The following is a 17,080-nucleotide window of genomic DNA, read 5'->3' on the forward strand; positions in this document are numbered from 1 at the left end:
GCTGTTACTTTAAAGTTATAGATTCCTTGTGATAAAGTTAAACAATGCCTTTTAATCAGCCAAAGGAGAAATAGTCAGACACCGCAAAATCAATACAATTACTCGCAGACTAAACTGTGGTACATTTGCCTTGCCAAGCATGAGATATAATTGTCACGGCCTTTTTGCTTTCAACGTATGAAGTTCATTGTCCTTACGGTGAACGAACGTATGTTCAGAGAATTAACTAACTCCGGGGAAATCAGAACAAAAACAGTATTCTTGCCAAGCTTTACGTGTACAGTGACAGAGATTCCGGGCTTCATTCAACGATTTCCCAGAGGACAAACAGTTACAAGCGTGAAATTTAGTTTGTTGAAATTGGATGTGTTGGGCTCATTAACGTTACATTAACTAACACGAGCTTCATTGTTACATGAACTAAATACTCGTTTTTGCAAACTCAATTGACTTACATTTCGCCCGACTCAAACGCTACAGCTTTTAAATATTTTATGAAGCCGGAATGACAGAAAATCAATAATAAAATAATGTTTGGCAGATGAATATCACCATGACAAATATCGTTTGTGGTTGATAAAATTTATGGGACAAAGGGTGTGTGTATTTATTGGAATGCTTTGCAAACGACAACTATGTGATATGTGTTAACATCCAAACGGTAAAGGTGTCACCCTTTGAAAAAATATATTGAAGAAATAAATATAGACGGAACTGTATATATCTATTACCAGGAATTAGAACTTGTTATCACAAGTAATTGCAATAGTAAATCGACCAAGGTCACAGAAAAATGAATGTTGATTAACGCCGCAGTCAGGAACATTTCAGTTATCGACCAGGTAAGGCAGTGGTAGTCCACGCCATCACATACGATGACTTAGCATGAATCTACTTTTTTATGTGGATTTATTTGAATGAAGGGATTTTCTGTACGTAAAAGTAAGTGTGTCAAATCAGAGGTAGATCTAATATAGGTACGACATATCAGGTAAACAAAGGGACCGGGGAAAGATCATTAAGGGAATAAAGGGGGATGGAGATACCAAGGTGAGAACTGCATCCTTCACTGTCATGTTCAAACACACGTCACGTACTTCGGAGACCGCCTCCGTGGTCTAGTGGTAGAGCGTCCGCCCGGAGAGCGGAAGGTCCGGAGTTCGATAATACCAAAAGACATTAAAAGATGGTACTTGTTGTCACCCTGTCCTGCGGTCGGCATCAAGGGACTAAAACAATGACTGGTCGGCTCCGAGTCAGTATACTGTGTCTGAGTGGGGTATTCATGTTATCTCTGTGTCCTAGCACTATAAATCGACATCAGTCAGGACTAATACAAGCAGCCACACAAACACGTGCATCCACGTCGCAATATAAGTGAAATAATCTTGGACGCGACGTTAAATCCCATTTAACCTCACCTGACCACGTACTTCGGGCATGAAATTAAATCCAGATAGGTTGACTCATCAACGACAATGTCGAACTTCGGCTCCGACGCATCGTGTTCTAGATTGCTTTTGCACAATGAAACTCGTTAATCTGGACGGACCTGTTAACCAATTTACATGCTTCCCGAATCATGGGACTATAGTAATGTTCCTTTAATTGTATAAACTTATAAACCTTCCCACAGATTATCGTCCTGTTTGCGGGGTTTCCGGACTAAAGGTGTCCGTACTGACAAGGTTTCACTGTTATCATCTAGTTTTCATCTAGTTTTCAAAAACTTCTGTTTCTCAAACTGTCACTTTATTCAGGTTATTGGTTTTGTCATTTGGTAGCTTCCAGACAACACCAAACCTTGCCTCTAATGTACCTGATGTGCAATTTCGTGGGCCACTACCACAGCAACCCTCTGTTTGTTGGCCGATGAGGCCTTGCTGGGGTCATATAGTAGGTTAGTCTCTCTGTACGTGATCAGGCCCCAGTGCTCCATGGCTCCAGACACAAAGTCGGGGATCGCTATCATGTCTGCAAGGGGAAAATATAATGCAGATTGGGCTTTTGATAAACTATAGCGTATATTTTTAGTGGTCCTAACGTCTTTCTGTTATTGTCCAGATTAACAGACAACCCTGGGGCGAGGACTCCCAGTTGAAACAATGCAAAAGCCATTCTTGCTGATTTTGTATTTGGTAAGCTTCATTATGTCAATCCTATTCGAAAATGTTGTTCATTTAAAATTCACAAACATCTACACACTAAACCTTGTTATTTGTGATTTATTTTCCATTTGTATATGCCATATCACAAAAAGCGTCAGATTTATAATACGAATGGCAACCATTAGTATTTGTCGATTTGCACAATGAATTAAACCCGCATTTTTAAATCACATTATTTGTTTTTATAATTCTTAAAACTAGAAAGTGACAGAAAAACATACATTTCCGCCTGGGAAAATATTATCATATTATTCTTTATGAAGATTACGATTTGGAATTTCTACATGATATTTATGAAAATATGAAAAAAAACCTGCGAAATAGAATTCGAAAAGTCCTATAATCCCAATAATTTCAAAATAGGACATAAGTCACGCGATCAAATGATTAAACTAAAATGAAATGCATGAAATATGACTGATGTCTTCTAGTTAATCGATCTTTTCCGAAACGCAATATCATTTCATATGTCAACCAAATTAAGATTCGTTTCAAAATTAACAGACCACGCCCATCTTAAATCTATTAGGAAACGCGACTGTTATAAAACATGACTGAAATTGTTCTTCTTTCATCTGGTGTACAATATATGATCTCTAACCGAGTGTACTCTTTGTCTCCAAAAACATAATTAATCTTTCACGTTTCAAATCACTGCCACCGAGGAGGTTTCTACGGAACTTCAGCTTTTCTCATTATTGGGAGGCCGGAACTGGTATTTGATACAACACATGATTCAGACACTGATTGTGTCAATTTGTAGTCCGGCCTTTACAAGTATCCAGTAGCTCCATTCAGAATAGTAGTTCTAATGCAAATGGTATCTTTGTTCCTTTGACAGAGGAGCTTTTTCTATAATAACCTAGCGCTCATCCTCTAACGACGTCATTACAGGGACCAATCTGGAAGGCAGCCATCTTCAAACGGACCTACTGAAACGTCACTTAAATGCTTTGTGAACCACAATCACGGTAACAGAGGTGAACCATTTGTGAGGTTGAAGGTGACTGCAGGTCCCTGACAGGAAGATATATGAAACTGTACTGACAGTTGGATTTGATGTGTGTAATTGTTATGTGTTCAGTGTTAATCAAATGTGCATTTTATGACTAGATTTACGTTTTAAACGACCATGTACGTGAGTAGGCTAACGGCTTAAGTGAACAGTCAAGATATTTCTTAAAAGTCAGACAAACAGCCTTTCATAGATTGTTTTACCGAATAATTGAACCGGACCGGACTTCATAATGTTAAAACACTTTACCCTTACAGAATATTTGAAAGATTACTAAATACATTCAATTCTAACCTTATCATGAGATTGGTTAAGGTTATCTTCATACATTTGTCACAGAAAAAAACACCTTTCATACGGACGATGCCGCTTACGCCTTTGAACTTACGGAGTAGCGTCCCTTTTATAGATAGATAGCTCCAGTAATACCACTGCAAGCCAGGTTTTAGGATTTAAGTCTTTTATAAAAATAAATTAACAAAATGTTTCACACAACTAGGTAAATATCAAATATTCTTAAATTAAAGCGACAAAACCATTTCAGTACTCATAAGAAATATCTGCCTAAAGGAGAGTCGATTAAACGATTCCGACCATATCATGAGAATTCATATTTATGTAATTCAGTGTAAACACACAAACATAATTCAATTAGCGCCACAACCACAAGAAACTGGCGCATACGAACGTAATTGTGTAGAGACTGATGAAATGATAAACGAGAAAACATATCAGTTCATACTGGAGCTCAGCATTAAATAAAATAGAAATAAATAAGATAAAATGTTTTAACGAAAGGAAAGATACCAGCTCCATAAACATAGTTTTTTTATAGAACAGCCGAGGGTCAAAGCAACATCCTGGGCGGACCTCTTTTCCATTTTGTCCTGTTATTTCAAAAACTATGTTTATGTGTTTGATGGTTTGACGTCTTACCTTGCTTAGGCAACGGATAGGGCAATCTAAATAGCCTCTCGTATTCCTCCATTGAGTGTTTACCAATCTGCAGGGAGTAGCGAGTCTGGTTGATCTTGTCGGGGGTGGCGTATACACGAATCTGCAGGAGAACACTCCAGTCCATCAGAAAAAAAACTACTGTAATACATGTTTTGCACAATGCTAAAGAATTGAAATAAACCAATATTTGTTTTTGTCATAGGTTTCAGTCTTGGCGACAACACAGCTTTGCGAATGTACATTTAAAAATCAATGACATACGCGCATGGTTACACTGTGTTCATCCAAGTTCTGGTGTCCCCTGAGGTGATATTGCGGGAATGTTGCTAAAAGTGGCGTGAAACCAGACTCACTTGATTTGTTTGTTTGTTTGTTGTTTAACGCCACTCTCATTAATATTCCAGCTATATGAAGGCTGTCTGTAAATAATCGATACTTCATCAGACAATCTAGTGATTGACATCATGAGCATCGATCTACGCAATTGGTATACGATGACATGCATCAACCACTCGATACCAATAGTCGCCTCTTACGACAAGCATAGTCGCCTCTCACAAGACATGGTTTGCCGAAGACCTCTTTTAAAAACCGGAGCTTCACAGGTAAGGCATTTATAGTAATAAGTTACAGATTATTCACAGAAGATATAGCTGGCGATACCAAATAATATATTTTTTGCATGTTTTAAAAGCAAAACCGATTCATTCTGATTCAACGTTTAGTGTTCTGTATGGAACAAATGAACGCATGGCATGAATATCCTTGTATTCTACTTATTTTTCTTTTCTTTTTATTTAATCATGCATTATCTTCACAAAGTAATGGTTGTCGGCTATGTTTACAGATGTTCCTGAGACGGCACTTAGACGTCAGAAAATCAAAACCCTTGTATATGTATATAACAACAGCTGGGTGCTTCTTCTTCTTTAACAACCAACCTTTGTTCCTGAAGTTGTCGTGTCTTCTACGTAGTCGAAGTCGCACACGATGAAGCAGACGAGGTAGGTGCTCATCATGACGGATCTCTGGAATCGCGTTGACACAAGGGTGGGGGACCACGGAACCTTGGTCGGCTACAACGACAACACAGCCATCAGATGATAATATGCCTGGAGGATCGTGCCCACTTGTCGCTCTTAAGTTTACCCTTTGCAGTAAAATGACTGTTAAAAAAACTCCTCGTAACTGAAGTTATTTATTTAAAACAAAGTACGATGATATCTCTATGGAACTTTGCTCTTATGGTAACCAAATGGTGTAGTGTTTTCCGTTGGCTTTTACAATATTCAAATATTTTGTAGCCATTCGAAAGAGATTCAAAACCATTCAATGCGGGACTGGGCAATGTTTCGGTGACGAAATCACGAACAGATCCCAATTGCTGATTGTGTTTGATATTGATATTCATATACCGTGTAAAACATTCACTCTTTGACTATTCCTAGAAATATAGAGGGGTAAAGGACATATGGCAGACTTGGTGTGCCATTAGTTACATGTGTCACCTGCTGGTTAAAGAATTTTGTGATCTAATGGCCTTGTAGCACACGAGACCGAGGTCGAAATGATTACACTAATGGCCTTGCACCACTCGAAACTGAGGTCGAAATGATTACACTAATGGCCTTATATCACACGAGACCTAGGTCGAAATGATTACACTAATGGCCTTGTACCACACGAGACTGAGGTCGAAATGATTACACTTATGGCCTTGTACCACTCGAGACTGAGGTCGAAATGATTACACTAATGGCCTTGTACCACACGAGGCTGGGGTCGAAATGATAACACTAATGACCTTGTACCACACGAGACCGAGGTCGAAATGATTACACTTATGGCCTTGTACCACACGAGACCGAGGTCGAAATGATTACACTAATGATCTTGTACCAAACGAGACCGAGGTCGAAATGATTACACCAATGGACATGTACCACACGAGATTGAGGTCGAAATGATTACACTATTGGCCTTGTACCACTCGAGACTGAGGTCGAAATGATTACACTAATGGCCTTGTACCACACGAGACCTAGGTCGAAATGATTCCCCTAATGACCTTGTACCACACGAGACCGAGGTCGAAATGATTACACTAATGGCCTTGTACCACACGAGACTGAGGTCGAAATGATTACACTAATGGCCTTGTACCACTCGAGACTGAGGTCGAAATGATTACACTAATGGCCATGTACCACACGAGACCGAGGTCGAAATGATTACACTAATGACCTTGTACCACACGAGACTGAGGTCGAAAAAATTACCCTTATGGCCTTGTACCACACGAGACCGAGGTCGAAATGATTACACTAATGGCTATTGTACCACACGAGACTGAGGTCGAAATGATTGCATGAACTTTCAACTAGTAAACATCGTAAACCTCACTCGTGACACTTGCGTCGAATGTGTCATTACTATTGCACGAGTTACAAAGATTAATGTATTTGGATTTGTATGACACTATGATCTATCTTGAATACACTAGTGGACTGTCGATGTGGAAACGCAAAGTGAGAGCAAGGTCATTTTTGATTTGACAGAATAGCTTATAGAATAGCTGTCTTAATCAATATATAGACTAACCAGCTGACGTTTGTTTGGCTTATCAAATAGCTTGATTCTACAACTGATGATAAAATTTCATTCTTAAGTAAAATGTGAGCAGGCGCATGCTGCTGATCATCAATAGATCAATTTCGGCAGTGTTTATTCATGTGTCGACGATTGTAAGATGACACTTTAATCTAATCTGGTAATCGTCCTATAAAGTGATCGTAGAGGTTACTCCCTTACTGTAACGCATTATGACTGTCGTGGCACTAAGATCGGTTTGTGGAGTGGGGCCCAGATGCTGATGTAGTTTACGAATCCACACCCAGAGCCATACGAAACATTCAAACAATTGGAAGATTTTGTTGGTGATGGGATATACGAAGTGTAAAAACAATGCAACATAAATTTCAAACGACATTGTATTATACCTCCAGCCATCGTATGACATTTGAGGTCACAATACTGTACTCCTCCTAGGCGCTTCCTCTCCCTGTCTATTCCATGAGGCCTTACAACAACCATCATTTATGAAGAGGGTGATACTAATCTGAACGTATTGCTTAAGTGCTATATGATTATTAAAATCTGATATACGTACTGGGGCATCTCCGTCAGTTTAAGACCAGTGTCTGTACACTTTGCACTACCTTGACAAATTCCATTGATCCGCATGTTCATTGTTGTGCCTTGGCAGCCTAGTTTTTTATTGTCTTTCTACTTTCATGTTGAATTTATAAACATAGCATGAAGGGCCGCGGAATGATGTGTGTGTGCGTGCGTGCGTGCGTGCAGGCGTGCAGGCGTGCGTGTATGTGTGTGTGTGTGTATGTTTGTGTGAGAGAGAGAGAGAGGGATGTGCGTGCGTGCGTGCGTGCGTGTGTGTGTGCGTGTGTGTGTGCGTGTGAGAGAGAGAGATTGCGTGCGTGCGTGCATGCATGCGTGCGTGCGTGCGTGCGTGCGTGCGTGCGTGTGTGTGTGTGTGTGAGAGAGAGATGTGTGTGATGTGTCAGCGATTACCTGGCCAGCCTGGGGCGGCATGTTAGACAAGGGCGTGTAGTCCGGCTCATGGAGGAGGGTTATAGTGTAGGCAGCCTTGATATTAGGTTCGTCAAAACAGGGGAAGGCTCTCCTCGCATCGACCGGCTCGAACTTGGACGTTGCCAGATTCCTGAAAACAAATTATAAATACATGCACTAAACAGGAACGAAAATTATGAATATTTCCGAGAAAACAAGGTAATGTATCCGTTATGGAAATCTGTCCTGTATAAGTTTTGTGTTAAACGAACTTAATGACAAAGTACAAGTTTTTGCATAAATATTTAGTGTTACAAAGTGTAACACGATGTAAGGATTTCATTATTTAGCATTCCATGTTTATGTTAATCAGAGTCGTATATGTCGTGTACAATTTTATATTGGGTGTTTCAGATTGTGAACACATTTATTTTAAATATTCACGTTAAACTACATGTATTTTCAGAAGTATACTTCATCAATACAAAGAAAAGATATGATAGACATTATTATCCTGAGGAATTTTGGTTTCTTACAACCTGAAAACCTCATCAGCGAAATAAGCAAAAACATAGAATAGAATACATAATAAATATATTCGATAACATTGTATACAATAGGCAGGTAGTTAAGTCATGCAGTGCTGATTGATAAGATTAAATTAACAGTTTTTGGTTTGAAAGAGTGTTCGGAACCAACGCCTAAAGGTTGGACTTCATATTCGGTAAAAAATACAAGACTATTGTCATTTAACATTTTATGCTTTCTATAATTTGTTCGTCATTATACATGCGGAAAAAAGACAAAGCTTTTAATTTACATGCAATATTTACAATTTTATTACTCCAGATAACCACCGGCAGTCCCCTGTACACGCACACAAACGAGCCGCAAACCATCCCCCTCCCTTCTCTAACATCCAAACCCAAAACTCCACCCTAAACCCTCCTTCCCCGACGAAAACTGACTGATCCATTGTCCACTATCTCGCCGTCCCTTGGACACGCCTGAAACCTGTGATTGTGGGTTCGTATCACGGTTGATTATGTTTCCAGGTTTGTCAGCACCATACCCATGCTGTTGGGTTTCACCAAAGTGGTAAACGTCTAGGACCTGCATCACTTCGGACTTTCCTCTCACACAAACAGAAAACAATGAAAACGAACACACATTTGTATCTGTCGTTTTCAAACAAATACTGTATTTACAATCTGTGTGTCACGTCACACGGCGTTTCCGGACACACTGTTCTCATTTACATTACATCACAATACATGGTGACACGGCCTCAACCTACACACCCAGGCAGCAACAAAGTAGCTCGTGGATGCATATAGGCCACACACGGGTTAAGTCCATATTTGATGACGTGAAGGGTAATTGTGGACTTAGCCATTGTAAACAGGCTGGTTCAACAGAAACTACACTAACGCATCATTTACACCATATGGTTTCGGAAGATCCTATCTGTTCCAGCGCGTATATGACAAGGCGTAATGTGTAACATTATATCAAGGCTTAGATGTAATCCGCGGATGAAAATAATCATACGGCTTTCTCAAGCCTCGGGTTCCTCAATGAAGAGATATGAAGCGTAGTGATTGTTTATCAAGAGGACGGTGTGAAATAAATGCCGACTAAGTAGATTCTTTGCGCTGAGACTAAACACACAATTGTGTTGTCCTCTTATGGAGCTTTCTTGTTGTCTGTGTACCTTGGTTAAGCACTGACCTAATTGTTTCAAGTAAATGGCTCAAGGGTAAAACTGTGAAACGGACGATCTGGCTCAACTCACGGCTCAGTACGGCAAACAAGCCATGGTGACTTGACCGATTACATCCTGAAGAAGGGGTAGATTGTGCCTTTTGCTAATATAGATTTTCCTTCGTTGTAATGAACTTGGTGGCGGATAATAATGTAACGGTCATTGCCAAAATAGCGTTCGATGACACTAGAGGCTAACGTCAGCTAGGAGTATTTTTCGCCGTTAATCTCTGACAGTGCGACGAATGAAATTGGGGACTAACCAGATTCCAATAAGTGCATGGGTTGGCTGTAACTCAAATGAGACGATGATGTGTTGCCAATAGTAAATGTATCACTTCGTCATTAAAAACAAACATGAATGAGTCACTTATTTGACAAAGGATAATTCGTGTCATCCCTGTAACTATTTCTATGGTAAACGTTAACTAGGTACTAGTATGTCTTTTGGCTTAAGTACATGTGCAATACCGATCACTATGCAAGACATTGGTGCAATGTGTGAAGGCCAATCTTGGTTCCTCGTCGTGGTTATCTTGAATATTATTAAAAATCACTCACTCATACCGACCCTTATAACTACAGTCCACACCATCGATTATAAAATGAGTGAGAATTGTTTACCCAGCTTTTAGAAAAGCTTTGTCATAGAGAGGAACAGACAAAACGGGCTTCACATAGTTTACACAGGCGCGGAATCGAACCCGGGGCATCATCGGTCTTCAAGCAAACGTTTTAACCTCTTGGTTTAGTCCGCCGCCACTATCAAATATATAACAATGTAACATTGTACTTCTAATACGAGAACACATATGCAAACATGCATGAAACTTTTACCAATTTCGAATATTCTTATAAAGTTTGCGACAAAACACGAGAAATGGTGATCATTTCCGATCGATTTGTGGAATTATGTTTTCGCAGACGGTTCCCAGAAATCCTCAACTTTCAAAACATCCCCCGCCACGGGCATATGCTTCGTGTGTGGCGTTTTGGGGGATGTCCGGTATTTCCCCTCGACAGATGGTATTGTGGTTAGTTATGTCACATGTATTGTGTACCTGAAGGGGTTTCACATCGTTCACATATAAAAAGTTGTCAGATCATTTGCGATTAATGATATCTTCTTTTCTGAGAGCAAACCGACTTTCTTCTATTGTACCAATAATCCGCATGCGGTAGACAATTTTGAATTTAGGGAAGTGGGAATTTCCCAGATATAAAATTGTGAAACGTTTTTAGAAAATGGACCTATGAGAGGGTCCTCATCACATAATGCGGACGCAAAACATTTTCTGTTTTTTGTTGTTGTCTCAGCTTTAAAACGTCATGATAAAACAAATGCCAGTCTCTAGGGGGGCGAAAATAATGGGCCACACAAACTGTACCCAGAATGCACGGACTAGAGCCAGAGGCAACTCAACTGACAAGCCGACACTTTAGTTTCATCCACAATGCAACCATGCAGAAATGTATAAAACATCATATAACAAAGTCGAGTATACACGTATTATTCATGAGGTCATGCGTAAGGCCTGAATGTTAACACAAGTATACAACATATATAAATATATTATGTGTGACATATTACAATATACTTACTTATACAAACGTAATCGGATAAAGCGATGTACGACCCAAATATGAAGGTGCTGTATGTTTTAAACATTTTCACTTTGATATTAGTATGTTACCGACAAGGTAAGTCTTGTTATGGAGGATTGCACCTGTTAAACATGTTGCCTTGTGCTTAATGTAATCATGTTGAGACGTTCAAGAGCAAGGATTGACAGCTACAGGTCATCAACGCCTAACCAAACATTGCTATGTACATATCCCCTGACGTATTTGGATTGGCTATGTTTGTTATAATAAAATATTCACATAACTCAACGGGTTATAGTCAAGATAAGCATAAATACCACCTTATGGAAGGTTTCGAGGCACGTTTTGGGTCACACTTGACAAATGTTAACACTGATTTTAATCTGTACACCTCAATACATCTGTACATAGACATACTTGAAATAGTATACGCCTTATAAAGTCAGTATACGAACAAGGTCAGGTGGAGGTTAATACATCTCTCGCCATAATAATGTCGAACATTCTAACGGAATTTATATCAGCTGACATAGACATATGACCATCTTTGCAATTAATTCAAAGGTATAATCAACATCAATGTTTTATTATTTCCTTGTTTCAGGTGTATTTATTGTACCGATCGCCTCCGTGGTCTAGTGGTACAGCGTCCGCACGGAGAGCGGAAGTCTGGGGTTCGATTCCCGGCCGCGTTATACCAAAAGACGTTAAAAGATTGTACTTGTTGTTACCCTGTTTGGCGGTCTGCATTAAGGGCTAGAACAATAACTGGTCGGCTCGGAGCCAGCAAACTGTGGCATTTATGTTTCAGTGGTCTAGCACTATAAAGCGTGCACGTCGCTATATAATTGCAATATTCTTTGACGCGACGTTAAACCCCATCACCTCACACTAGGTTATTCGGTATACAGGTTGTTTTTCAATGGAATTTGGCAGGCATCTACTTAACGACAGTTTAAGTGAAAACTCCCTCTATCCACTGTTGATAATATGTTTTGTATAACGGCTGTGGCCATTGTGTCATACTATTTTCAGATATTGTCTTGAGGCTCTAAGACGAACACCGTCGGTGGTGTTCATTCATCATGAGGTGACGTGGGTACTTCCGATCAACATATTAGTTACATTGAGTGTCATGTAAAAGACATTTATGATATGCTTTTAAAAACGTCATTGAAAAGAATTAAGCAGTTTGGGTACAATTGGTTGTGCTGGACATTACTTGAAAGCATATATTTACAAATGATCGTTGACGTGAGAGTCTTAGTGATACATGGGTGAGTGAGTGAGTTGGGTTAAACGCCGCTTTTAACAGTAGTCCAATTATATCACGGCGTGTCGCCTTAATGAAGGATGAAAGTGATGCGGGTCTCTGGCGTTTACCACTTTGGTGAAACCTACCATGACGTGTATAGACATAAATGTAATATATGTAAGATAAATATATCACGGACATAAACATGATCTTTCATCTTTCCCATCTTCATCCTTCCCGCTAGCAGCTTACAAAATAATGAGTACTGGAAAGGCAATTTAGCAATGTTACCTGGGCATGTAACGTAATTTAGCAACACCATTTACTTGTAACACGCGACTTCGTACGACCTTCAAACGGTACCTACGAACATCGTATTATGACCACCCGTTGATGGTATATCAACGGTGAGTGCGAGCACCTGTTGGACACAACGATGACGGTCGTCCTACTTGTTCGAAGTATGCATTGGTCCGACGAGAATTCCATGATTCCGAAATGCAATTAGTATCAGATAACATAGAAAGATACTTTACCACGGACGAGCACTAGTGCTGTTGGCAAATAGGAAAATAAAAAGATTAAAGAGAACCTGGCCTGTGAATGTTTAATATAAGAGGATCTGACAAAGGCACAAGTAGATAAGTTATTTGAAATATCAGCATGTTCTTTGATATTATGCTCAAGGCACAATGTATATGTCACAAGTTGCCTGAAGCCGAACCGCCTGTCATTTCACATCCTCATCAGACATTCTAACAGCATCATACTGGATCATATCGACTTTATGGAACATATGCAACAGCTCTATAACACACCAACAATAACAGTCTTAAATACAAATGGTTAAAAATATTAACTGGATTTTTCGAACACAATGATCTTTCCATCGCGGTAGCGTGGGCGCATGGATCTGGCGGTCTGACTGGCACCACGTCTGTGGTAACATCTGTGCCAGCGGGAGGAACACGTGTTCCAGAAGGTTAAAAACAAAACTCCTTGAAGAACGGACAAATCGCCGACACGCGGTACTAAATCATCTACATGTTGCAATGTTATTTGAAAGAAACACTACTCATCATGAGCGTACGACTTGTATTTGCAAAAAAATGATGTTTGTAACTAACATATTTTCGGTAGGTGTTTAGTTCGCGTGGATTGCAATCGTGATATATAATTTGCATATAAGCCTACGCTTCTGTCATGTTACCGTTACAAAATATAAAAACCGCTTTGGTTCTAGTAAAGATGTTTGTTTGATCTGGCAAGGGTTGAGTCTTTTGCAAAAACTAGGGCGCTGTCTATTCTCAAACATTGCTTCAAATACTACTTCTACTTAAGTAGCATAATTATATGAAAGGAAAAGAAAGTGTTACGCACAGCTACTTCGTAAGCCACCATATAATGTGTACCGCTAAAGAAAAATCAAGCCTTGCAAGCTCTGCTGTCCTAAAAACCTGAATTACACTCGGTCGATTTCTATCGTGAATTCTGTCCAAAACGCATCGGCACACATACTTAATATTGTAGTTACTGCAACTGTGAAATTTGCAGCCTAAAAGTCAACTGCATCCTTATTTCAAAATGCATACCAACAATGATTGAGAAAGAAATACTTTTCTATAACTTTTTTGGCCGCCAAACCAGCCATAAAAAATCAGAGGTGTTTCTTGTGCAACCTCTGACTCACCAATCAGAATCGAATCCTTTTCGAATTCATGGTGACATATTTGTTGCATGTATATATTGTATACCTTGTTGCGTTGTGTTGTATAAAGGATAGCCGACACCATACATACCGCCATCTACTACTCGAAACAAGTAGACGGTACATAGACGGAGGCTTCTCCGAACTTAAATGTATATTATCATCTAAAAGAATATTTAGGAACTGACATCATTATATTTTGTTTTTTATGGGAGTATTAACGTTAACACTGCCGAGAAGACTGTGTAAATTCGCGAAGCTACTTGTTTGGTACGCCAATCAAATATACGATGTATTTATTACTCTCATAATCAGAATTTTGGAGTCAACTGAAAAAGATGATATTTATGTCATCAATTAGTTACCGACTCCAATGTATTATGAATACATATTTCAAAACCGCCCAAGATGTCCCAACTGGAATACATGTTTATGTTTACTTTGCTCAAAATTTCTGAGAATCGATCAAATGTAACGTGATTAGTAATGTTGTCGACATTTTTCCGAATATTGCATAAAATTTACTTTCATTCTAAGCTGGATCGGGACAATTATCACAAACCCTTGCATCGACGGGGCAAGGGTGGCCCAATCGTCTAAGGCGCCGCGATTCGTTGTGCATAGTTGCGTCCCTTGGGCACGCGAGAAACCTATGATTGTGGGTTCGAATCAACATTCGCCCCGATTATGTTTGTTTCTAGGTTTGTCAGCACCATAATCGTGCTCGTTGGTTTCACCGAAGTGGTAAACGGCATGAGACATGCATCACTGTGGGCTTTCCTCCAACATTAAGCTGACACGCTTGCGATATAACTGGAATACTGTTAAAACGGCGTTAAACCAGACTCACTCACTCATTCACTCTTGCATCGACAGTCCATTATCATACCGTTTGCTTGATAACGGCGGTAGATTCTATTGGGAACATCGCTATAATCGTCATGAAAAGTTGATTATCGATACTGTGGTGCATTTATCATTAGTGTGGTTTGTGTTATCCTTGTTACCTTGACGATGCAGCTTCTGTTAACGTTGTAAATACGTATGGTCACTCTCGTCCGTCATTTCATCGATCAGGACTGTGCGAACGTTCTGTGGAAGTCTTTTTCGAGCACATGTACGGACATAACATTACAAGTAGACGTGCAAGATGAGTTGATAATGTAACAGGAATATATATTAATATTTAAACTCAACATTACATTTAGTAGAACTGTTTAATAAAAGGGACCAAAGCAATTGTTCGATACCGCGATTTACTCGACGATTAGGTCTGTTGAATAAACAATATCATTAAACCAGGGAGTTCCATTTCGAGATTAGATTTTAAGCATTCACGATGACCAGAGAGTGACCATATTGGACCTTAGGGAAATACAATAATCTTGCAGAAATAATGGTAGCCAGTCTTTAATCTGTAAAGAGCTTCAGCTGAAGCAGTACGGCAGTTCCGTATCATTCCAAATTATCAAAGTCTGCCCCCGAGGAACCCAAGGAACTGATAAGAGGGTCGAGCACTCTGGGTGGACCTGGGGTGTAGGATCTGGTGGGGGAGGGGATGAGATGGGACTGACAGATGCCGACCACCCTCAGAGAATAAAACATTCTTCCTTAAGGGTGATAGCTAATAAAGGTGCCATTCTCCAGGTGTGGAATTGACGAACAGTTATCTTTATCATTGAAGGATGTCTGAATGTGTGGCGTTTATGTTACACAAACTGAAGTTTGTTGGTATAGTCTCACGACAAACAGCATTACCAAATAACAACATTTAAAATCATGCATGAAAGGAATTCCCACATTTGCCATTGTTAGAATAATATTAATGGTTTGTACTGATTGAGAACATTAAACGGGCACTCGGTCTGGGGTCCCTTTTCTGCCTCGTTCTAGACGATGTCATTAATGCCACATGTGCAACTGAGTTGGTCTCGAGTAATTCGCGTAATCAGTAACTGTTAGATTGATAGACCTACTAAAATTTGAACTAGCAACAAATTGGTGTTCGGCAATTAAATCTCCTCGGACCGCTAAAAACCCCAGCGTCTAACACCCCTTTAAGGCATTTAGCAGTCAATTTACAGACTCTTGTATATTGACAGCACGCTTCCGTTCGCACTATTAACAACACGTCGCAAACAATGATCATAGTTCGTTAGCGAAGATGTAAACCCACTTCAAAACACGCGACCAACTTGTATATGGAAGAAAAAATAGCAAAAGCTATAGAGAAGTAATACGCTCATCTCAAACTATACTCGATGACACAGCATACATATTAGTGCTACTTAGTGCTACTTAGTGCTACTTAGTGCTGCTTAGTGCTACTTAGTGCTTCGTCCATTGTAAGTCTATGTTGAAACCTCGGAGCTACGATGGTCACTGTGCTAAGGTAGCTCAGTGGACATGATGCACGGGCATCGTTCCACAAAGCAATCTCAGCGATACGACTGTAGTAACTCTCACAGCTTAAATAGACTTACGAGATATAGCAAGGTTTGTACATAAACGATGGTCGTTGCGCCAAATCACTTGTAAAACGAAGAACAGTATCGTATTTATTGTCGCTCTGCTCTTGTTCCTTTGGTTCCTGATTTAGATGCACTTGTTGAGAATGACTCGACTTTTTTTGCTACTGTAAACTACGGTTATAACGAACTCAAGGGGACCACTTTTTTTAGTCCGTAATAACCGTAGTTCGTTATAAGCTAATATACAGCATATATACAACAAATGGCGGAGACTAAAAAATAAGATCGTTATATCGGTGAGTTCGTTATAAGCGTGTTCGTTATATAGTTAACTGTATTTGATTGCGCATGATGTCCTGATCAGTATGCATTAATTGTTCACTTTAATACTTTATCCTACATATAAAAAGCTTGGGCTCCAGGTTTAAATCGGTTGATTCAAATATGTTTGTACGAGCAACTGCTTTGTCATGTACATAACTGTTGCAACATGTGCAGGTGCAAAACAAATTGTATGTGATTCTATAGCAATATATTGTTGTTGTTTGT

General features: G+C 39.6%; 1 protein-coding gene across 1 annotated transcript in view; it reads right to left on the reverse strand.

Annotated features, from left to right (window-relative positions):
• LOC124132780 (glutamyl aminopeptidase-like) overlaps positions 1-17,080 on the reverse strand; it is a 42,391-nt gene that overhangs the window by 20,943 nt on the left and 4,368 nt on the right. The window contains exons 2-5 of the mRNA XM_046496903.2: positions 7,729-7,879; positions 5,082-5,216; positions 4,120-4,240; positions 1,820-1,974 (exon numbers count right to left, since the gene is read on the reverse strand). Coding sequence (XP_046352859.2) covers positions 1,820-1,974; positions 4,120-4,240; positions 5,082-5,216; positions 7,729-7,879 — 562 coding nt within the window. The remainder of the gene's footprint in view (positions 1-1,819; positions 1,975-4,119; positions 4,241-5,081; positions 5,217-7,728; positions 7,880-17,080) is intronic.

This window comes from Haliotis rufescens, unplaced genomic scaffold, assembly GCF_023055435.1.
Source record: "Haliotis rufescens isolate VD_foot unplaced genomic scaffold, xgHalRufe1.0.p SCAF_11, whole genome shotgun sequence".
Lineage (NCBI taxonomy): Eukaryota > Metazoa > Mollusca > Gastropoda > Lepetellida > Haliotidae > Haliotis > Haliotis rufescens.